This window comes from Melospiza georgiana, chromosome 1 (genome assembly GCF_028018845.1).
Source record: "Melospiza georgiana isolate bMelGeo1 chromosome 1, bMelGeo1.pri, whole genome shotgun sequence".
NCBI lineage: Eukaryota > Metazoa > Chordata > Aves > Passeriformes > Passerellidae > Melospiza > Melospiza georgiana.
In genome coordinates, this window is record NC_080430.1 from 7,038,873 (window position 1) to 7,063,522 (window position 24,650).

At 41.2% G+C, this 24,650-nt stretch overlaps 1 protein-coding gene across 2 annotated transcripts in view; it reads left to right on the forward strand.

The window, feature by feature from the left end:
• The window catches only part of GALNT11 (polypeptide N-acetylgalactosaminyltransferase 11), a 50,937-nt gene that overhangs the window by 11,288 nt on the left and 14,999 nt on the right, over window positions 1–24,650 (forward strand). For both annotated transcript variants that reach the window (XM_058045132.1, XM_058045141.1), the window contains exons 2-9: window positions 4,989–5,321; window positions 9,035–9,158; window positions 10,478–10,644; window positions 15,375–15,500; window positions 16,795–17,044; window positions 19,300–19,417; window positions 21,266–21,418; window positions 24,046–24,264. In XM_058045132.1, the coding sequence (XP_057901115.1) occupies window positions 5,027–5,321; window positions 9,035–9,158; window positions 10,478–10,644; window positions 15,375–15,500; window positions 16,795–17,044; window positions 19,300–19,417; window positions 21,266–21,418; window positions 24,046–24,264 (1,452 nt within the window). In that variant the 5' untranslated portion in view covers window positions 4,989–5,026. The remainder of the gene's footprint in view (window positions 1–4,988; window positions 5,322–9,034; window positions 9,159–10,477; window positions 10,645–15,374; window positions 15,501–16,794; window positions 17,045–19,299; window positions 19,418–21,265; window positions 21,419–24,045; window positions 24,265–24,650) is intronic.

The following is a 24,650-nucleotide window of genomic DNA, read 5'->3' on the forward strand; positions in this document are numbered from 1 at the left end:
CTGCAGCTCAGCTCTGGCGGGTGGGCTCCTGGAGAGTTTTTCAGTTTGGGGATTGAGTGAATTTAAGAGACTTTTACTGAGTCATTAATATTTAACCTTTATAATTCTCTTTAAAAAAATCAATTATTTACTACTTGTGCAAGGAACTGAGAATTCTGTACTGGAATTTGTGGAAATTAGAGAGCAGTGTTTTACTGGCACTTGTGGTATGTGGGTCTGCAAACTCAGTTCCAAGGAAAACTCATGCAATAAATATATGGTAGTCAAAATAGAGCAACAAGAGAGACACTGAAAGCTGAATATTTGGTTAGAAATTCTCAGAATACTGTTCCTTTCAGTCTGGGTCTCTTCTGAGCTGATGGAGGCAGCTTCTAAGATATGTTTTTCCTGTCTTGACCCCCAATCTGGATTGTAATTTCCTGATGCAGGAGATGCTGCCCCCTTGGATGATTTGTGTTTGTTGTGCTGAAGTGTCTCTGGATTCCTGAGTGAACAGCCATGAACTCCATGCCTCTCTAGGGCATGGGAATGAATGCCTGTAAAATACTTCAAGGTGTTAACATTTATTACTTGCTCATGAAGCTCCTATCTTACCAAGGGAAAGGAAATGCCTTCTGTTTATTCTGGATGTTCTTTACTACTTGAGTTTTTGGAAACAAGAATTGTTTGAGGTGATTTTTTTACTTTTGGCAGCTGTACTGCTTTTCAGAAGTGAAGGGGAGATGCATGATAGACCCTCAAGTCTAATCTCTTTCCAGGAAAATTTGTGAGGAACTGTGCTGTGAAACAATTCTTCTTGCTATGTTTAAATAATGGATTATTCTTTTGTGGCATTTAGTATTTTTGCTTGAACTTGAAGAAATAAATAGAAAGGGGTTTTAACTGTACTGTCCAAATAGCAATTTATTGGTGACTGGACTCATTGTTGCAGTATTGCATAAGTGAAAATTATACTTATGAGCCTGTTGGTTATCTCTGAATTCTGCAGTTCTGCTTTTTTTTAAAATTTCACTTGTTTCTATCTAACTGTTCAAACCTGCCAGCTGTGCTTGCATTAGCAGAGCTTTAAGCTATTGAGTTAAAGATACATATAATCTGATTTTTCATGCAACATATATCAGGACTGAGAAAGATCCTAATGCTTTGGATTTGAAAGGCATGTCCTTTGCATCTCCTGTACTCAGGAACAGATTGTCTCTATTTAAGGGGAACAAAAAAATGAGGAAGAAGTAAAGAAGGGTTTGGCTTTGCTTAAGTTTCAAAATCCTCCTTGGAGAAACCAACTGGGAGAGGATGGATGTTTTAGACACTCATCAAGGTATTATGACCATCCATAGGCTGAGGCAGTTGCTGGGTAAATTGGCAAAATGTGTTTCCTAGAAGAAGGAATCTCTTTCCTTCACAGCACTGGAGAGGAAAGGAACCTGGACAGAGTAAGGCTTTTATTCACTGTGTCTGCATGGAAGGAGTGCCTGGATAGGGAGATGGCTGAGGTAAGAATCAAGGGTTGGGTGTCAGGCTCTGTGAACTCAGTGTTTCCTCCTGTGTCCTTGTGCCCAGCTGCCATCTCCTCTCCTCCCTCTGCACTTTTCAAAGTGATTATTTCTTGTTGCACACTGAAATGAGTGGAGGGATTCTTATCTGTATGTTCTTGTATGTTGAGGAGGGACAGAGATACATTTGTGTGGTTGTGCTTTGTATGCATGGAAGTGTAGGGCTGCAAAGGTTCTCTTGCTTCCTCAGGGCAGGTCCCAAGCAGGACTGACATGGCTGAAGACTTGGAAACCTCCTCTGGCCTAAAGCACATCTGTAAGAAGGCAATCAACATAAAACTGTCTAAAACTGGAGTGTGCAGCTCTGACACAGATTGTGACTCTGCTTAAATGGTGGAAGTGGTTGAAATCCAAAGGATTTGTGTAAATACATATGTGTTGGTGAATAAAGTAAACCAATAAGCCTCAATGTGCTTTTCATACACAGGATTAACTTTTTTTTTCTGTTCTGCCCTCAGAATGTTCTGCATAGTGAGTCTGTATTTTCCTGCCAAATAAATTACCAAATGTCTTGGTTGAATAGCAAGGTACTGAACGGGCACAGGCTGAGCATTGTGGAGATTCTGTCATTTGATTTAAATGCAGTATTTCAACATCTTTATCATTTTACAAAATCCCAGAATAGTGAAGGAGAGGAAAAGAAGGTGGAGCAGATCTAGCAAAGATCAGGTGGGAAAAAAACTTGGTTTATTTAGCTTTGGTTTGCATTGGTTGCTTTTGTAGCAGTAGCCAAGCATGAGTTTTAGCCTGGCTAGAGATGGAAGGAATGTACAGCAGTGTCCTCACTCTGGTGATCAGTAATTTATCCCCTCCTCTTTAATCTGAGTGGCAGTCACAGCACACTTTAACCTTGTCATGGCTGGAAGTGCCACAGCAGCAGGTGTAGCTCTGAGCTGTGAAAGAGGTGCACGGAACTATGGAAATATTTAATCCATGAGGAATTCTGCTCTGTGTGCCTGTCTTCTGTTACCAGAGATAGAATAGATTGTTTTTTCTGTGCAAGCTGCAGTGTAGATGTATCCTTAAACAACTCTGAAATGAGAAGGTTCCTTCTCTGTTACAGTAATTTTTATCTTGCTAGGACAGTTCTGTTCCCAAGTGTCAGTGCATGTTAGGATTGTCCATCTGTGTTACCATAGTGAATGGAAAAACACCTCCAGCACTTTTTGAGGAGCACTCTGTTGGGCTTGGACAAATCTTCCTGCAGATGACCTTCTGGTGGCCATGCAAAAAGAACCTGGCAAGGACCCAGATCCTCTTTTATGGAGTAGCATTAATTGTCTGCAGAGTGCTGAGCAGGAAGAATTCTTGTAATGAGAGGATACAAGTGTTTGTCTGCTCTTGCTCCTCTGCAGCCTCACATGCTTGTTCTGAGCCAAGGCTCACCCTGGAGTGGTTGGGTTAGCACAGGGCATGAGGCACTGGGGATTGGTCATCTGTACTTCTCTAACTGGGAAACATATTCTGCTAGCAAAAATGAGGATTTTCTTCTATCATTTCTGCCCCAGAGAGTTTGATGCCTGCCTAATTTAATGGCCTTGCAGTGAGATTTCTGTGTGACAGTGAAACAGGCTCTCTCTCCAACACAGAGTGCAGTTCATCTGTATGCACAGGCTCAGCCTGGGATTTAAACCCTCTCTAAGACCTTTTTAAGCTCCTTTTTAAGCTGCTCTGTGGATTGTTGCCTTGCAGAAGTGAGGGAGTTTGACATGGTAAGAACAATGGGTAAATAATTTTTGAGGAGGTTGGGTTTTGGTTTTTTTACTTCGCTCTGTGGATATTTTATTCTTGGGAGATGATGTCCTGCTGCTGTCTGGAAAATGTAAGCCTGAATTTTGCCATATATTCTTTTTGGATGCAAATCACTAAGGACTCAGAATTGCATTGCCAAAGTAAATGGTGTCTTTATAATGTTCTTTGGGATCATTAACAGCTTCTGGGTTACAGCAGGGTCTGCCCTTGATGAACTAAATCTTGCTTTTGGAAGGTTCAGTGTGTGCTTGTTTCACATCTTTGTTTTATAGTTTCCCATATTGAGAAGGAATAATTTGTTTGTACTCATAAATGTTCTGGTTTGTTCTTTGCCAGATTGACCTGAAAGCTTCTGGTAGTTTCTGACTTTTTGAGTAGTTTGAAAAATGCATCAGCATAAATGATTGACTCCTATCCCAATATTTGTTTATTTAAAGTGAAAGTTTTGCTAATTAAAAGGTGATTAAATTATTTCCTGACTTTTTGTTACTGTGCAAAGACTTTGTTTTGGTTAGGTAGTGATGAAAGAATTCAAGTTCTTTGAGTCAACATTTTCCCCCAAAGTTTGAGGAACTGATCTATATGTTTTTTAAGGCATGTGGGGTTTTTTTTGTTAGTGTGGGGGGGTTTTTTTGTGTATTGTTTGGAGGTTTTGTTTTGGTTGGTTTTGTTTGGTTTCTTTTGCAGGGTGGGGGAAGGATGCTGAACAGTTTTTAGATTTGGGGAACTCCAGAAAGTTTACCCAGTTCTCCTGGCCTATAAGTAAAATACTTTCACCAGCTTCATTTGCTTCACTTCACAGTTTTGCTTATGCAGGATAGCTTTGGGGAAAATTATCTTATGGATGTCTGAAGTAAAAATGCAGTCTGGGTTGCTTCCTTCTGGCTCTAGATGGGCTGGAATATGAAAGCTTTTCTGGAGTCTGCAGAGGCCTGGGGGATCACAGTAAATTACCTTAGAGCTTTTCCTTCTTTTCCTGTCTTATCTGTCTTCTTTCTGTGGAGAAGATTATCTATAAATGTGACTGTCATGGTGCTGTGTGTTGTTCAGTTGCATCCCATGTTTTCTGGAACTCCTGGGACATTCATGAGGGCTGTTCTTAAATTTGGGGCAAGAAGAACTGAACCATGTGGCTTTTTTGAATCTGTGGTCTCTCATTCTATGCTTTGGGATTGGATCTGAGTTATGAAAATGGATAGCTGTGGACCTGCTCTTGGGCAACTGGCTCAGAGTGGCCCTGCTTGAGCAAGGGGCTTGGAAAAAGTGACCTCCAGATGTCCTTTCCAGCCAAAACAATTCCATAAAGAATCAATTCCCTGTGTATATTTAGTTATATGTTTATTTCAAGGCAGGAGTACTGGAAGTATACTGTTATGGATCAGATATAATTATATAACTATTCTGAGGGAAATTAATAATTTTAAACTTTAATTGTGGTGTGTCACTGGGCTCTTAGTGATTGTTTGCTCCATATTTTAAAGCAGTGGTATCCACATTAAATGTGAAAACTGGGCATGTTTACTTTATGAATGGAGAGTTAAAAGGGATTTACTTCTTTTAAGGTCTGTGCCTGAAGTTTAAGCTCTAAAAATCATTTAATGGAGGAGTCACCTATTGAATGTATTTTGCAATGCATAAGGTAACAGGCAGCACTCTCAAAATGTGTGTTTTCACTGTTTGCAGGTAATTGAGAATGGGCCCTCAAGGATGCTGAGGCTACAATGGGAAGTGTCACACTTCGCTATTTCTGCTATGGGTGCCTCTTCACATCCGTGACCTGGACACTTCTGCTCTTTGTTTATTTCAACTTCAGTGAAGAGAACCAATCCTTCAAGAATGTGCCCATCAAGGGGCTGGAACCTCAGAGGCCATTCCCAAAAAAATTCTACCCCCGTTTTACACGGGGGCCAGTTCATGTACCTGAATTGCAGCAGAAAGAGAATAAGATAGGGAACTCTTTGGGAAATCATATCCAGGATCCAGTTAAGGGGGAGATAGAATTCTCTCCTGAAATGGGTAAGTGTTTTTTAGTGTTGGTGACAAACTTAGTAAAACAACAGGAGAAATGAGATTTTTTTTTTTTTTTACAGAACACTATCTCAGGAGAAAGTGTATAATGAAGAAATTTTGTTTGTTAAAATGCAGGTGGTACTCGTGGCTCTCTTCATTAGGAATTACTTGAAATTTATTCCACAGTGCTTAACCCAAAATACACTCTAACATTTACATTTATGCTGTGTAAGTTCTGATGAAGGCTGGGTTACAGCAGGGTCTGCCTAAATCTAAATGAACTAAATCTTGCTTTTGGAAAGTTCAGTGTGTGCTTGTTTCACATCTTACTCCTGTTTTAATTGGGCTCAAATACATAAGCCTTAGTTAGCTACAGAGAAACTGTACTTACATGCAGTAATTAAAAATAGCTTGGTATCAATGAACAATGAAGAGGACCTGTTGATTTGGAGAATGTGCTTGGAGTATAACTTAATCTACAAGAAATGCATGTGGGACAAACTCCCAATGCAAGACTGAGATGACAGTGGTTAGAGCCAAATCCTGCTTGCTTTGTACCAGCAAAGGTCTGTATGTTTCACTGGAGCATGTTTCAGCAATGAGGTGGTTTTGTTTTGTGCTCCAAAATGAAATGCTTTGTGCATTCTGGTGCTTACAGCATATTCACTGCTGGGTTAAATGTGCAAACAGGCACATTGTGTGTTGGCTGAAATCTTGGTTTGAGTCTGCAGGCAGAAATGTCGTGGCAAAGTGTTGGGGTATTGGCTTCTGCTGCTGCTTTGGGAAATAGAACACAGAAATGAACCTTCATAGCCAGGGTTTAATGCTCAGATCTCAGTCAAGTCCTCTGTCATGACTGTGGACAAATGGTGAATCACAAGCTTTGTGGGTTTATAGAACTTTACCAAACTTCACTTTCTGAGTTGGGCATTAGAATGAATGTCAGAAAAATGGCAGTTCATGTTGCCCTGTGGCATCACAAGTGTTTTTCAGTTCACTGCAAAAAGCCTGAGTGCCAAGTGAGGTGAAGGCCAGTCCAAAGGTGGCCATTTCTTTCCAACTATTCAGTCTGGGCCAGGAAAGAAATGGAGCTTTTTAACTGAGAAGTCCTTTGATCTCCAAACCAAGTGACTGCTTTGGTTGGTGAAAGCCAAGGGGAATGAATTACAGTGCCAGGATAAATTCTACAGGAATCATCAGGAGACAGCTCTTAAGACGAGGTGTTGTAGGAAAGGGTTTCCTGAAGTCTGTCTAGAGTAGGACAGTGATAAACACAAAAGCAAAAAATAAAGTGAAATGTGGTGTATGATGGTCAAAATCAAACTGTCATCTGGTAGGTCAGTTTGTCTTTTCTTTTTTCATTAATCTGTGAGAGCCACATAACACTGCTGAAGTAAAGCCTAAAATGAGGTTTTGATTGCAAGCCTCTTGTTTCCCAAGGGCTTCTCTCTGCTGTTTGAACTGGAGTCATTCAGGTCTTTTGCATGCATTGGATACTGTTCTTCATGAGAAGGTTTTAAAACTATTAGCACTCCTTGAATATATTCATAAGATCAGAAAAATGTAGTTAATGGTTGGCTGTGGATGGATTGTAGAATGAAACATTTGGGATGTGTTTTAAATTCATGCTTGGCGTGAACAAAATATTTTAAGGTGACCACATTTTAAGGTGCCACTGATTATGCCAGAATAATGGAGCTGGGTGCCTGAACTGACCAGATGGAGACATTTCATGGATGGATGGATGGATGGATGGATTTCTTGGAGTGGATGTGGTTCATTAGGAGACTGAGTGACCCCTTTAGGCTGCTGGGGCTGGGGGAGTGACAGTGCCACTGTAAACAGAGCTCAGTGCAGCTCATGCACAGAGGGAGCACTCAGCCCTGAGCAGCACAGCCAGTCACAGGCCACTGTGTGGGTGTGTCCCCTTTATCTCACAGATATCACTGCCCAGCACTTCCCACCTTGTCCTGCTCAAATGTCAGGGCATTTACTCTTGAGCTGTTGGACAGTGCAGCTGCATTGCCATTGCTGAACTCGAGACCAGAATTCACAGGGTGGTAAATGTAAATGTGGGAATGTGGATGGAATTCCCTCCTGAAGGTCACCTGGCACCTGTGGGTGGACTTTGTCATTGAGTCACAGCTGTGCTCCAAAGGCCCAGATGTATTATTGTTTTGAAGCTTTTTTTGTTCCATTTCAAACTTTTAAAATTACTTCTCTTTTGTGTTTAACTCAATTCATTTTCTCCAGGCTTGAGCTCAGCTGGCTTTTGCATAGCTGGTGAAAACTGGAGAACATGAGGTGTGGAGCCAGGCTGAGAGCATTGAATTTATTCTGCCTCAGAGAAGGCTGAGGGGTGAGATTTTCTTGCTGTCAGCAGCAGCTGAACAGGAGGCTGCAGGGAGGATGGAGGCAGACTCCTTCCAGAGTGCATGGGATCAAAACAAGAAATTGGAGTGAGGGCATTTCAGTTATTTTCAGTGTGATGGTGTCAAATGCTCAAACAGGGAAATAAGAGTTTGTAGAATCTCCATCTTTGGAGATACTGAAGGCTTTCAAAACTTAACTGCACTGGTTCAGAGCAACCTCATTTAGCTGGACCTGCTTTTGGGAAGGACATAGACCAGGTGTCCCTTTCAATCTGAATTAGTCTGAGAATGTATGAAACATATTTTCCTGGAAGTATCATGTGAATGAGGAACCCTCTTGTTAATTATTCTCTGCAGATTTTGAATGATATGGAGATGATGGGCAGGGTGAAAGGAGATAATGTACATGATCCTTGCTCACTTCTTGTACTGAAATTTCAGTAAAATTGCTTGTGTAGTTTGATAATAACTGAAGAGGTGACAGGCATCTCATTCTGTGCAGCCAGCTGAACAGAGACAATAAAAAAGAATCACTCTGCTACCTGAATTGTTGCAGAAGTGGCTGGAGGCACAGGTGGTGGCAGACACCAGCTGTCTGTCCCTCATGGAGTTGTGTGAAGTGCCACAATGTTTTGGTTCTGTTCACACTGGTGAATGGCTCAGTGAGAGAAGCCCATGGCACTGAGTCAAGGCAGGCAGGATGGCATTGAAAGTTTCATCTTGGCTTATAGCAGTGTCCCAATACCAACAGTTACTTCTGCCATGCTTAGTAACAGTTTCCAGTTCTGCTAAAATAATCAATAAACAGCGGCTCTGCTGGTGTTTTACTTGCTGTCAAAGTCCCAGGTGAGATAAACAAAAGTTTACAGTTCTTGTGTAACTATTTTTATTACCATGACTTCAGAACTGCATGAAATGGGAGCTGCTATTGTGAGGATTTTTCTACCATTTAAAATGTATTTCCTCACTCAAAAATCCCATTTCATACCTGTCATCTGTAGGGATAGATGCTAATTCATTGCATGCCAAAGTCTGCCCTCTGTTGCTTGTTTGATGTTGGTTTTAGGTGGTGCTAAGAATTAGAGGCCATGAGTGAAGGGAGGCAATAAACACAATGGAGCCAGCAGTCTTTGGAGAAGGATTTAATTTTATTACAGCTGCAAGGGCTCATAAGTCCTGCCTTTTTGTGACAGGGAGCAGAAATAGTTGCACAAACACACTTTGCAAAACCAGAGGGATTTTTAAGAGCATAACGGGTTTTAGAAGAAGTTAAAGGTTTCAATCCTTGATTTCTTTCAAATGATGTTTTTGAGCCCTTTAGCTGATCTTGGCATGTTTCTTTTGCAGGAATGATTTTTAATGAAGAAGATCAGGAAGTGAGAGACTTGGGCTATCAGAAGCATGCTTTTAATATGCTTATCAGCAATCGACTGGGATACCACAGGGAGGTGCCTGATACAAGAGATCCAAAGTAGGTGCTGATTTTTGGAGAGAACAGGTGTAGTTTCATATGCTCAATGACTTGTTACACCTGGTGCAGTATTTAAGATTTTTGGTATTTTGGTATTTCTGTCATACACTGTTCCATCCCCATGTTGAAGGTGATTTTCCAGCTATTTACCAGGAGTGCTTGATGTTAGGATTTCTATTCTTGGGTCTTTTTTGTCTTTTTTGACTGAATATTATTTCTGGAGATGTAATTTTTTTTTGATCAGCTGCTGAAGGTATATGATAGGTTGTGCACTGCTCTGAATATTTTCCATTAAAGAATAGATATTTTTCTATATTCTACCTGGTGCATATAGGGGGGGAACAACTCACCTCTGTAACAACAATGAAAACTCCAAACACTGAAAAATAAATAAAATTTATGCATAAATTTTCTAGTGGTTTCTCTGGTATGGGTGAATGTAATGAAATGTACTTGCTGATTGTTTTTTCCCAGAATTGAGCTCATTCTAAGTAAATGAAAGCTTTTCTTCTATACTTCTGGGTTTTCATTTATAATTTCTTGTTTTTATTGGATCCCCCTATGCCTGGCACCTTCATATGGCATTAATCTGTGATAGTTGGCCTTATTAGAAGTAAGGACGAGCTTTGAAAAGGAGAAGAAAGAATGATTTTTTTTTGGAGTGGGATTCATCTTGCAGATTAAGATGCTTAGATAACTGCTTGTTAGTCAGTTGTCTCTGCTTTTATTAAAATTAGCAGAGATCCAGTCAGTGGAGTTAATGAAGCATGCAGAGCTCTTCAGCTGACAAAACACACTTGACAGCCTTAGGGTGAGCTGAACACTATTTAGACTGCACTGACAGCAGTGACTAGACTTAAGTGTCTTAATCTGCCCTCTGAATCCCAGTGCTGGTTGTGTAAATAGGTATTTAGCCCCAGTGGAGGTTTTCTGGGCTATCCAGCTGTCTCCAGCAGCTGGCCAATAAAGCTGTGGTATTTTTGTGGGCCTCATATTTGAACTGTCTGAGCTACCTGAGGGTAGTAGACTGAAACAAGCCTTCACTATCTTCTGTTCTCTGTCTTGAGGATCTCTGATTCTTATTCCCACCCCAGTGCATGGCATCCTCTGTTTCCTAACAAGCAGCAGAGTTAACTTTGAGTCTATGTTATGTGGAAAATAATTTACTCTGCTGAGCCCTCCCGTAGCTCATTATGTTCCCGTTAGAGGTTCCTCCTACACATTTAATGTTTGCTTGTTGTTTAGGAAGTTTCAGCAGTGACCCAGCCCTGTGGAATCCCCTCTGTAAACAGTGCCAAAGACTCTGTTGCTGTTTGCAGGTGCAGAGAGAAGTCCTACCCTGCTGATCTGCCCTCTGCCAGCGTTGTGATTTGTTTCTACAACGAGGCGCTCTCGGCCCTGCTGCGCACGGTGCACAGCGTCCTGGACCGCACCCCCGCCCACCTCCTGCACGAAATCATCCTGGTGGATGACAACAGTGAGCTGGGTGAGAGACTCCTTGGGAATGTTACCCTCCTGGGCCTTCCTGTGCTTCACTGACTGCTCAAAATAAATTGTGGAAGTCATGATGCAAAACCAGTTTGTACTGCAGCCCATCCACCTGAGTGCCAGCCAGTAGAGATGTGTGGTGTCCTGAGATGCCCAAGGGTGACATCTTCTTTGCCACTGGTGCCATTTTACTGATTAGCTTTGTATCATCCAGGCTTTAACATTCATAATCAGGTTTTGAAGTAATGATCATGGAATCAGAGAATGTTAGGGGGCTGGAAGGGACCTTAAAGATCATCTAGTCCCAGCTCCTGGTGTCATGGGCAGGGACACTTCCCACTAGACCAGGTTACTCAAGGCCCTGTTCAACGTGGCCTTGAATGCTTCCAGGGATGGGGCATCCACAGCTTGCCTGGCCAACCGGTTTCAGTGTCTTACAAACCTCACGGTAAAGAATTTTTTCTTAATGTCTAAACTTACTCTTCCCTCTTTCAATTTGTACTCATTAATCCTTATCCTGTCACTACAGTTCCTGGTGAGTCCGTCTCCAGCTTCTCTGTAGGGTTCCTTCAGATACAGGAAGGTTACAATGAGGACTCCACAGAACCTTCTGTTCTCCAGGCTGAACAGCCCCAGTTTTCCCCTGCCTTCACAGGGGAGGTGCTCCTCTCTTATCTCACCTCTTGCACACACTGATGAGTGGGGGTCATGGAGCAGCTGTTTATAGTTTGGGTTTTCTTAGCAGTTCTTTACTTGGGCTGCTCAGGTGCTCAGAGCAGGTGACAGAGAGGCCACTCCTCGCTGTGAGGGCATCTGAAAGGAGCTGGAGCTGATCCTGGCTGCAGCCTTGCTGTGGCACGATGGAAACAGCGCCGTGTTTTCTCCTTGTTTAGCATTCCGGACCTGCTGCAGCGCCCTGGGGCTCAGCGTGGCTCTCCGACAGCCTCTTGTGGCCGCTCCGGGTGCGGCTGTCCCGGCTGTGGGTGCGGCTGTCCCGGCTCCGGGGGCGGCTGTCCCGGCTCTGTGGGCGGCTGTCCCGGCTCTGTGTGAGCGGCTGTCCCGGCTCTGGGGGCGGCTGTCCCGGCTCTGTGTGAGCGGCTGTCCCGGCTCTGTGGGCGGCTGTCCCGGCTCTGTGTGAGCGGCTGTCCCGGCTCTGTGTGAGCGGCTGTCCCGGCTCGGGGAGCGGCTGTCCCGGCTCTGTGTGAGCGGCTGTCCCGGCTCCGGGGGCGGCTGTCCCGGCTCTGGGAGCGGCTGTCCCGGCTCTGGGAGCGGCTGTCCCGGCTCCGGGTGCGGCTGTCCCGGCTCGGGGAGCGGCTGTCCCGGCTCCGGGTGCGGCTGTCCCGGCTCTGTGTGAGCGGCTGTCCCGGCTCCGGGTGCGGCTGTCCCGGCTCTGTGTGAGCGGCTGTCCCGGCTCCGGGGGGCGGCTGTCCCGGCTCCGGGTGCGGCTGTCCCGGCTCCGGGTGCAGCCTCTGCTCCTGCCCGCATGGAGGGGCCCTGCAGGGGTACACCCTGCAGAGTTGCTGTGCTCCTGTTGGAGGATTGCTGTTTTTTCTCTCGATTGACAGCAAGGCAAAGACAGACATGCAATTCAAGCATGGCCCTCAAAAAGCCTTTCATTTTGGCTCTTCAAAAGCCAAATGCCTGTTCAGGAATGTGCTAGCATAGCAGTTCTTGCCAGCATGACTGTGCAGGTTCCCTGCTCACCTCTGTTCAAGTCCACAACTTCTTGTATTTCAAAGATTTTTTTGTTTGTATTTTTATTTAATATATATAATTGTAGCTCCCTTGGTCTCATTGTTTGTTTTCTGGTTTAAGGTCTCACTTGCAAAGAGACTGATTAGATATGTCTGGTGTAGAATGGCATGCTCTTGTTATGCTGGAAGTGGATTTCTCTGAGGTCAGATCAAATGTTGAGATACAAGAGAGAACAAAGATCAAACGCTGTTCTTTGCTGATAAGAATGTGTAATAATTAAAAGCTTGTTTTGTTTTGTGTTTTGGGAGCATATGCCTTGCTATAAAGTGTCTTGTGCAATTTGTTGAGTATTCAGAGCTTGCCTTATTTCAAAACTCAACCTTCTGAATGTAAGGATGCATTTGATTAGTGCCTGTGTTGAGGCAGCAATACCATCACTCTTCTGGTCTGTTGTTAAATTGAAGCAATTAGTGAATTTGAACCAAATTAGGTTCAAATTATTCAGGTAGCTATTTTTGCCTTTCTGACTTCACATGAACTTATTCTGAAGCCAAAGGCAGGAGGAGGTATTGTTTACACAGAATTACTGCTCTTGATGCTTAATTTTAATGGATGGATTCTTGCAGCGGAAGAAAGGTGGGGCTGGGGATGGTTTGGGAACTGAGGAAATGGATAAAATCTTTGGCTGTGCTATGGATGTCATAAGCTCAGGCAGATTACTTGATCTTTATGCCCCTTTGTTTTGTTTTTAAATTGAAGATTAATTTTCCTTCCATTGCCTGCTTTCTGAAGTGGTGTTCTAGATGAAATTTTCTCAAGTTCTTCACCTACAAATACGAGAGCTGTGCTACACATCAGTGCTGTTGTGCAAACCTTGGGCCTTTGCACCTAGTTTTGCCTCAAAAAGCTTCTTAAACTCAATCATTACCAGTTTTACTAGCCAAGCAGGCATTGCCATGGCTCACTGAACCCATTGTTGTATTTTTTCTTCATTCCATGAAAGGCAGGATTTCTTTTTCTGGTATAACCTCTTTCTCCCTGATTTAGCCTTAACCTGTTATGGAAAAGCCTGAGGATGTTTTGAAGGCTGTTACTGGAGACATTTTTCTGTGTAGAAGGAGAGATTGGGGAACAGAGAAGGAGCCAATTGTCTGCAGCTCAGTACTGTAGAGTAGTTTAAAATAATTACACTCCAAGCTCCCATCCTAGGGCCTATTTTGCCTTTGTTGCATAGATATGGAAGAAAGTAATGCCTTTTTGAAAACTGGCTAAAAGGGAGCAATTCTCTCTTTGGAGGAAAATTTCTCAGGCTGGATTGAAGCAATTTTTTGGGTTGTATCAGAAGTATCAGTGTTCCCAGTGGATGTGAAGGTGACACACAAAAACCCATTAACAGCAAAAATCCCAAAATGTGTCTGAGACAAACCTGCCTGTTAAGAATGATCTGTGATATGGGCACAGTTGCCAGCAGAATGCCATTTTTTGTGGGTCAAAACTCTACTGGCCCTTCCATTCTGCTGCTCAAGCCAATGTTGTGGACCTGGTTTAGCTCCTGGTGTGGATGTGACATCTTTTCCTTTTCTTTTTCTTTTTCCTATTATTTTCAAGAGTTTGCAGATGTGAAACTCCTTCCTTGTTTATTTGCTTCATCTGCTGTAAGAGTTGAATTTGATAACTGAGCTTTGTGCTGGCCCATTGTTTCTGAAGGTGTACACTGTCCTTCTCTTGCTATAATGAATCAGGTGAAGAATGATTCAAACATTATTTAATTTAAGGTATGCAAATCTGCCCTGCTTATTTGGGTATCTCATTTGGAGATACTTCAGAGATTATTTAATCAAATTTCTAGGAGATTTTCTCTGAAAACATCTTCTGTATTGTCTGTGGCATATGATGTCATTACTCCAGACCAGGGGAGAGAATTCCTGTGACCCAAATGAATTCTGTCTGTATCTCCCCAGAGAGTTTCCTTTGTCCTAGAGTGTTCTCTAGCATCATACTTTCTGTGTGTTACCTTCTCACTTCTGATCCACCACATTTCCTTGCAGTGCAAAGGCTGAGATCTTAACATTTGGAATGGCATCTGGGAATCTCCTGCCTGAAAGTTCTTATTCCTCCTTAAAGTTACAGCTCAGACTTCCACATATATTCCATTGGCATTTAATCTTGTTAACAGCAGCTTTAATGTTTGAGCTGACATTCATCAGAATAATGTTTCTTTTGGCATATCCTCTACAAAAGTCTGTCTGCCTCCCTGTACTAAGGTTCTTTATCAAGTCTCAGTTGGGTTTTTGCTTTTCTCTCTCATTTTGTATTCCTCTTTATTTCTCCATAAGCTTATTAACTTATGCTTTTCCATTTCTTCAGTCTTTATGTGTCCATCTTCTCTTCAGTAGTTCTGCTTTAATGTTAGAAACCCCTGACCTTGGGTGAAAGAACTATTGTTACTCTTAAAATTGCCATTGATGTTAGCTAAGGTGCAGTGGTACCCATGGACTCCAGTGAACTCTGCACTCCTTCAAAAGCACAGGCTTGCTTTGATCCTTTTGGGTTTTAGAAAAGCAGCCAGCTGTGAGTGAGTTGTACCTGGTATCTGTTGTTCTGTCACTTAAGCAGGCACAGATAATATTAAGTGTCTTCCTGCCTCTTTTGAAAGGTGTCAGCATTTGTTTTCATGTATGGAATGTGGTAATTTAAATCATTTGCCTGCGTGAAATGTTTATTGTTGCATCTGTTGCAAATGCCAGTCACCATGAGAACAATTTGGAAATGTGTTTCTTTGAACAGCAATTTTTCAATTTTTTTTTTTGAGTCTAGTAGTTCCAGTTTACTTGAGTAATGTACAAAAGGCATTGGAGGGGAAGTATAGGATGTGTGAGTATTGTCCTTATGATACTCTTGGTCTGAAGCTCTGTTGTGCCAGGGTTATGTTTTGATCAAGATTTTGGCCATTTTTGAGTTAAATGTCTTGTAATTTTAAACAGAGGTTTCAGAATTTCTTTCTTGTTGTTGAACTTGTTTTCCTTTTTTCAGCTGACTTGAAAAATGACTTGAGTGAATATGTTAAAACTCAGCTTCCCAAAACTACAAAATTGGTAAGAAATGAGAAGAGGGAAGGCTTGATCAGAGGAAGGATGATTGGAGCCTCTCATGCCACAGGTACACTTGCTTTTCTCTCATTTCCCTGCATACTTTGATTAGTTGTTTGGGTGACTTCTCTTTTTGTAGTGCAGCTTTTCAGATGTTGCATGTTTGACCTGTGGTTACTTTAGCCTCTTGAGGGGTCTCTGCATGTCATGCCACAGTCTAAGCTATGCAACTTAGCATTATCCCAAATCTTTCTTCCCCTGCACTTTCTCAAATGATAACTGAAATTTGGATCCAAATTTGAGTGGTTTTTAAATCTTGAGACACTTTGAGTGTCTCAGCTGTTGATTCTTTTTTTTTTCCTGGAGACATTTGCTTTCAATAAAATGAGGTACTTCTTTAGAGTGTGTAAGTGAAATTGTGAAACAAAACCAGTATTGTGCTCTAAAAAAGTACCTCATTTTATTGAAAGTTGTGAACACAAGTTATCATCATCCCAAATCTTCCCCTGCACTGTATCTCAAACAATGACTGCAGTGTTAGTGAGACAATGTGGAGTTTTTCCTATTCTTGCCCTGAAAGAATGTTGTCTCAGGAATATCTCCATGTGGTCAAGATACTGTAGTTGCAGAATGTTTTTTGCATGTTTTATGTGCAATAAATAATTTTGGTCTAAAATGAAATCTGCTCCCTTTTAAGGTACACTAATCTGGTTTTTAATGCTCAAATCTAATAACAATGTTTTTCTGTATAAGCTCTTCTGAGTGTTAATTGGGAAAACCAATATTTGGTGATTTATAAACAGACTTTACCAGAATTGCTTTCAGTTAAACTCTCTGGCATCTGAGAAAGTGTGTTACTCTCTTAAATAATTTTGAGTGGCAGATAAGTCTCTTAATTGGTGTTCGCTCATTACCATTGTAATGGTATAATCCAGAGAGAAGATTGAAATGAATTTTAGCACAGCTTGGAAAATGCAAGCACAGTTAGTGCAATTTTAAGTAATTTTATTGCTCTTCTGAACTGCAGGAGTTTCATCCTCATGCCCAGTCAAATACTGTCTGTGGGGTGACTTGTTATGTTTGTGTGCTCCAAAGTTGTTTTCTTTAGAGCTGTTTCCCATCTCTTCCATATTATTCTAGTGTTATATAAATTTTATGTTGTGTCATAAAGATGCTGGTGCCTTTTTAGACCAACTGAGCATGAGGGTGTGTCACAGATCAAACTGTTCTTACTGACTGTGGCAGGTCATGTCTGTGCAAACTGCCAAGTGTTGCATTGTCCAATGCACGTGTGTTTGCACCGAATTGCATCTTTGTGTTCCGTGGCACTGAGGACCATCCTTGGCACTTTGTGCACTCTGCAGGGAAGGTGCTGGTGTTCCTGGACAGTCACTGTGAGGTGAATGAGATGTGGCTGCAGCCTCTGCTGACCCCCATCAGGGAGGACCACAGGACCGTGGTGTGCCCCGTCATCGACATCATCAGCGCCGACACCCTCAGCTACAGCTCCTCGCCCGTCGTGCGCGGGGGCTTCAACTGGGGCCTGCACTTCAAATGGGACCTGGTGCCCCTGGCAGAGCTGGAGGGACCCGAGGGAGCCACTGCTCCAATCAAGTAAGGCTCCTCCTTGTGGTGACACGCTCTGTGTGACACAGGGGTGACCAGGAGCACCTCCTAAGCAGTGGGGAGTGGTCTCTGGCTGTGCAGGTTTAGGAGCAGGTGCCTAACCTGTCAAATATCTGACTTGTTTATTTCACTTAGTTTTGATTACTATTCCCTATTTCACTTCAATTTCTGGCAATTAATCATGAATTAGATATATCTGTTTTATTAGGTCAAGAAAGCACACTTCTAGAAAATGCTTACACAATAGCTGCTTTTGCTGAAGACAAAATTCTGAGGGAGCATATAGCAGTCTGTACCATCCAATAATGTCACTTTTGAGCTGTGCATTGATGTTTGTTTCCAGTGTTGATGTGCTTGGCTTAATGATAATTTTGATACTGCCTTTTTTCTAGGAGTAGCCTGCATATCCCACTAATAAGAACTATGTAATTTCTGTGATGAAATGCTGATGAATTACTAGAAAATTTGTTTGTGATAATAGGAATTTATTTTTGTGATCTTTTGAGAGTTGTTTTGAAACACAAGTCTCAGTAAAGCTCAACACTGGGACTTGGAAGTTACCTTCCTTATCTTTTAACCACTGATGGCTGTGTGACCTGTACAGAACTGGCAATATCTGGTTCTAGTGGACGTGTAGCTGATGTAAAATGGTGTCAGCAGGCACCTTTTATTAGGAGCAGACATGTAGGGTTCAGACACAAGAACAGAGCTGTCCCAAGTGAATCCCTTCATGAAAAGAACCAGAGCTGCTGCAGCAAAGGCAAGGAACTCACTGTGCTTTTTCCAGGTGCAGGTATCAATCTCAGTACAGAATTCAGGTTTGTCAGGTGGAGGAGCTGCCCCTTTTTTACAAAATAACTCTTTGTGGATAAGATTTTCCAAGTGAATCAGAAATTGGGTGTGTTTTCATTTCTCTCTCATTCTCTTTTCTTGGACTGTAAATGAGGAGCATTTCTGCTGCCACAAGCAGTTCCAGCACAGGTTCTCTGCTGTCATCTGACAGCTCAGCAGTTGGCTTTCCCATGTCTCCCCATCCCAAGATTTTGTCTGAGAAGCCAGGAAAATTATTAAGTTATTTAACAGTTTGACTGGCTTGTTTGGAAAGTGTCACTGTGGCAGTTTCTGAACCTGGAAGGAAGGACAAACTGAAAAATTCTGAGTGGGGAATCAGCACTGAGTGTTAAAATCCTTATTGTGTTAGGAGCTGTTCTCACATTTAATTTGGTCAGTGGCTGAAGGTTAGTGTTGCTGTGTTCAGCATTCTGTTGCATTCCTTCCACTCATTTTTATGAAAAGTCCTATGCTGAAAAGACAGAGAACTTTATAGTCAAAGCAAGTGTAATAATCTCAAAGATTACTTTTTCTGAGTATGAAAGTGATCTTTCCTACCCAAAGGTCTCTGCCTCCTTTGAAGAAGGAGTCTAGATTGCTATTTAACTTTGGAAAAGCCTTGCCATCCAACTGAATGTATTGCATTTTAGAGACTTTCCACAATGAAGTATTTTGGTATCAGAGTGAGAAAATTGAGAGTAACCTTTCAACCCAGTTTTTAAGGTGACAGAAACTGTAGTAGAAATTTATGTGAGAACAAGCAGTGAAATCTTGGCCTAGGCTTGGTTTCATCACAGGGGGTTTTTGCAAGGATGGGAAAAAGCCTTTTTCCAGCCCATGGGATGTTCCAACTATCATATCATGTTTTTGTGTAGTGTTTTTACTCTGTTATACTTTTGTAGGTCATCCACATATTCCAGTGTTGGGATACAGTAAGAATTCAATCTAGAGACTGTACAGTGAGGATCATATGCAGATTTTTACAGAATAGAACACATTCTAGTAACATACAGGCAAGGTGAAAAACTGGGAAATGCCAGAGGGACCATTAGTATAAATACACAAAGTGTAAATAACTTGCCAGTAAACTGATAATTGAGTCAATAATGAAACAAAGCTGCCTCTGGCACTTGATGTTCCTCTTTCTCTGTCCTATCCCTTTTCCTCAAGTTTGCCAGGTAAAGAAATATGATTTATAGATATTGGAACAATGGAAGATCACAAATATCACAGATCTGCTTTTGCAAATGCTTTGAGACTAGAACTCATGTCCAAGTGACTGAAGGATTTGAATTGTGTTATGTCAGTTTATCAATTTGGACTTTGGGACCAACAGACTCAGCAAAAATTACTGTGTGGGGTTTTTTTCTCTGTCTAAAAGAAAATGAACTTCCTTCCATGCACCTTTTCAGGTCACCCACCATGGCTGGAGGGCTGTTTGCCATGGATAGAGAGTATTTCAATGAGCTGGGGCAGTATGACAGTGGCATGGACATCTGGGGAGGAGAAAACCTGGAAATATCCTTTAGGGTAAGCAGAGAATTTACAGCTCTGTGCTTGAATGTTTATGGCTTTTTCTTAGTTTGGTGGTGCAGCTTTTCATAACAGCTGTAAAGAAGCATAGGAAAAGAAGAATTATGCAAGTTTTTAAAATTAGTTTATGAGCAATGTCTAATGAATTTCATAAATTGATTAGAGATGAGTGGCTCACAGTATTATTGCTAAGATGTAGGTATAGTACATCTTAATATATTTCCTGGGACAGTTCTGCCTCCTTTCTGAGGGCCTGGAAATGTAAAGGTTTCTGGAACTACATTGAGAATCATGGATAGGAGTCATCTTGGTTGGAAAAGTAATGAGACAATCATAATCAGAAGATTATGATTTTGTCTGAGAAGCCAGGAAAATTATTAAGTTATTTAACAGTTTGACTGGCTTGCTTAAAGAGTGTCACTGTGGCAGTTCCTGAACTGCCAGTTCCTCCTTTTTGAGGACCTGGAAATGTAAAGTTTTCTGGAACTAAATTAAGAGTCATGGAGAGGGGTCATCTTGGTTGGAAAAGTAATAAGAAAATCATAACCAGAAGATCTGGAAATGGAGCTACACTGGGCTTCCTGTATTTTCTCTCGTCTTCCCTGTCACTCCACTGAAAGAAAAACAACTTACTGTGCTTAATGTTGTGCTTATCTCTTTATTTTTGTAAAGGGCATTCATCAACAGGTTTGATAAGAGTCCTGAAAATGATATGCTATCATGACAGATATGAAAAGGGGATTAAAAGTTGAAGTTAGCATAAAAAAACCAAACAAACCTAAAACCAGACACAAAGCTCCCAAAACTTTAGAGAATTTGTCAGTTAGAGAAATCAAGATTAGGGTTCAAAAATAAGAACAGGAATTTCATGCACTTGAGTGACTTTAAAGGAGTGTGTACTGAATAAATAAAATCTTTCAATTTTCAGTATAAATGTAATTATTGGGTATCTGAGTAGAAGTGTGTGGAGTGTGAGGAGATTATTGTTGTTATCTTGTAATACACAGTTTCAATAAAAAGGGCTTTGAAATATTGGAACACATTCAGAGAATGTAGAGCTTCTGGAAGTCCCTGTCTCTCTGGGGGAGGGTTGGAAAGAAGTTGAGTCTTTATCTTGTCTAGAAGGAGTTTTAAATGTGTCTTGATTATGAACTGCTAATGTGGGATGATTTTCTGGGGCTGGAGAAAATATTAGTCCAGCAAAGGACCAGTGCTGGTAATTTGCTGGGAGATTAAGTTTAAAAAGCAATTTTAAAAAACAAAATGGAAGTAGAGTGTAAATAAAATATAGATCCCTGGTGCCACAGATAAAGACTCCTAAATGTAGCATCTGAATGGGAACAGTGTTTGAGTTCTTCTATCTTAACACAAACAGCTCTGTCCAATAAGTTTCTATACTTAGTTGAAAAAGGCTCTCCAAGTTCCCTTGATGATGAAGACTGCTCTTTGTTATCTGTCACATAATTGTGGACAATTTTCATGCAGGTAAATGAATTTAGGTAAATGAATTTAGGTAACCTCATCTGCAGGATGAGTCCTAGCCCATATATCCCAGTCTTTTCTGCTAGGTTGTTAGAGCAAAACAGCAAAATTTTCTGTTTGTCTCTTGAAAGCCATGATGTGTTTTGTAGAAAGTATGGTCAAATGAGAAAAATAATCTTTTGTAACAGGGAGATCTAAAAATCTAATTTGTCAGAAAACATGACATGAAGGCCAACATTGCTGACACCTAATCCTGCATAATGTATAACCCTCCCAAGGTATCCCTTGAAGAAGAGGAGAAGTTAGTGAGCAATCTGAGCAGTGTGTGAGCAATCTGAACACGTTCTGTTTTTTCATGGACAGATCTGGATGTGTGGGGGCAGACTCCTGATCATCCCCTGCTCCAGGGTGGGACACATTTTCCGTAAGAGGCGTCCCTACGGCTCACCTGGGGGACAGGACACCATGGCTCACAACTCACTGAGGCTGGCACATGTGTGGATGGATGAATACAAGGTAAGAGACAGTTCTGAGGTGATTGAATGGTTATTGACTGGTTTGTTTGTCAAAGAACTGGGTCACAGTGAGATCTGTTACAACTCTGATGGGGTTTTCCTTCTGTAGTCTGAACTCCTGGTGTTAGTTCTGATAGGAATTCCTAAATTCTGTATTCTGGTTTCTCATTTGGCTTTTGAGTCCTTCAGTCTCCTCCTTGTTACTTTACTGCCTGCAGGAGATGGAGTTTTATGCCTTTTTAGTGAAGTAAAAGATGATGGATGAGTTTTTGTAAGCTCTGCATTGCTTTCCCAATCAGTATTACATGGCAGCCATGTACTGTGCCTTCAGGTAGTTTCCATGTTGGTGAGACAGGGATTTCTTTTGGCTGCTTGTTTTCATTCTGTTTTAATTAGCAATCTGCTTCTTTGTCTTGCCCTGAAAGAGCAATCAGGATTAACTTCTGGATTCAAGGGCAGAATCTTGTCTTCAGATCTGATAGTGATGCTTTTAAACATAGATCAGGTGTTTGAGTCCCTCATCTCTGAGATACTTAATGACATTTTGCCCTTTGAGACCACAGGATTTGCTGTGTGCTCAGTTCCTGTGGTCCCTACAATTTCTATACAAGATGTATTTTATTCATTTTATATTCTTTAGAGGTTTATGTTTCATTCCCCATCCTTTACCTTGATCTTCAATTTGAGGAACCTGTTAGAGGTCATTAATTTTTATCTCCATTCTTCATCTCTGTAATGCTTTGTTGGATCTGATCTATCACCTTCCCTTTTACCAATGTCTGGGCACAGTTGTTTTGTGATTAATGATGGCTTTCTCTCAAGCTTGGACTTGATTCTTATAATTTCCACTTGAACTGATTTATCCAGCAAGCACTTGAGCTGCTGATTCTAGCAGTCTCTTGTCACAGATTTGTGCCCAGAACTTTTCCAGCTGTTTCTGGTCTGATTCTCTGATAGCTGCCAGAGAATGTATGGAAGAAAACTTGGAAATATTTTTGTTTTTATAAGAAGAATGCAAATATTTAGTGCCAGTATGATTTGCCAAAGCACTCTAACAATGCACAGTACAAATATAAGACTTTAAGGAGTAAATATCAATATTTAATAAATGAAATGGCATGGAAATGATTCAGCAAAATTTTCATAACTGTCAAAAGCAAAATGCAAAACTCTAAGTTCATGTACACAGTGGTAATAAATAACACATGCAAGGTAGGATACCAACATTTGAACTTCAACCAGGAAAGAGGAAATTGGAATAGCAGAGGTAGTGGAGTCATCATCCCTTGAAGAGTTCAAAAAAAGACTGGATGTGGCACTTGCTGCCATGATCTAGTTGAACAGTTAGAACATGGGCTGGACTTGATGATCTTATAGGTCTCTTCCAGCCTTGAACTTCTGTGAATCTGTGATTCTGTGATACTTTTTGAAGCAGGCCAGATTGTGATGTCCAGTCTGTCTCCAAACTTCCTCAAAGCTGACCAACACCAAGTACACACTTCCCCTTCTTCTGCTGTTAAAATAGCAGTGATACATCAAGCACATCCAAATGCTCAAAGATCTTGCTGAGGAGAGATATGTAACTTGTCCAGGGATGATGCTGTCTGTTTTCTGAGTATCAGATAGCAGGAAATAATGGAAAACTGTCCGAGCCACATCATGGTGGGTGGATTCCAGATGTCTCCTAGAGATGAAGCCAGAAAAATACCATAGTTCAGTGCCCTGAAAGCAGAATAAATGGTACCTTGTAAACAAATTAATATGCAAACACAATGCCTTTTTGTGGGCTCTGTAAATCTATCTGGAATTCAATGCTAAAAGGGGATTTTTTTCCCCTAGTTTTAGCAATAGTATTTGTGCCATGTTGTACATTCATGAGTTCCTGTTTGTCCCCATTGTTGTCTCTGCATTGGAGTCAGACAGCACATGAGATTGGGTTGGAATCTTAATCCATCTTCACCTAATTTGTGTATCATCATAAAATAGAATGTGAGAAGAGTAATGTTGTGGGAGATGATGCAGATGAATGGAAAGAACTGGGCTTTCCAGAAAGCCCAGGTGACAGTTCTGGTTATTCACATGAATAAGGTGTGTGTTCCCACTGAACTTAATTATGTTAGCCCCATTTCTATATCTCTTCTGGAATGATTTTACCCTGACCATTTGTAAAGTAGGAAGGCTGGAAACTGTGCCAGACAAAACACACTGGAATCTCAAAACAATGAAAATATTTTCAAGACACCTTTGTTAGAGGTTGCTAATAATACATGCATCTCTTTTTTACTTACTGATTTTAGGATGCCTGTATTGCCAATGGAATAAAGTCAGGGGCTGATTTGTTTCTTCCTCAAGTTGGCATCTAAAAAAGATCAGCACATTTGTACCCAGGAATTATCTTAAAAAAAATCCTTCAGTTAGAAAGATTAGCTCAAAGTTAGGTAAGATTAAATCTCACTTCCTGTGACAATGCAAGCATTACAATTTCCTACTGCCAGTTTCAAACCTACTGGTTGAAAGCACTAGCAAAATGATATGAAATTTTGAGAGTTCTGGAAACAGGAAAAAATTGTGAATCAGTAATGTGAAATTTTTCTCCCCTTTTCCCCAACCTGTTTCTCTTAAATACAGGAGCAGTATTTTGCTTTGAGACCTGAGCTGAGGATGAGGAGCTATGGAAATATCACCGAGCGTGTAGAACTGAGGAAGAGATTGAACTGCAAGTCCTTTAAGTGGTATTTAGATAACATCTATCCTGAGATGCAAATATCTGGGCCCAATGCCAAAGCTCCACAGCCAGTTTTTATTAACAGAGCACAGAAACGACCAAAAATAATCCAGCGTGGAAGGGTAAGAGAAACTTAAATAGATGGAATTCTGCTGTGTTAATTATTGTGAGACTTTTTCTTAAAGATTTGCTCTAATACAACAAAAATAGTCTGATTCTGTAAGTTCTGCAACATGCTGTCTTAAAAATAACAGGATTTTTGTCAAATCAGTCTGATCTATATTTCAGATCATCCTTAGACTAGATATTGTTCCATGAGGTTTCTTACCTTGAAGTTCTGAGTTAGGAAGTCTTGCAGTCTTTAGAATGTGTTTTCATGGCTGTTGGTTCTGAAGATGGATTTGGACAGAGAGAAATTTGGCCTCAAATATTCATGCTCTGTTGGTTTATGATAAGAGTACAGTGTGATTAGTTTCCAAACTCCTTGCTTTTACTGGGTCATTTTCTG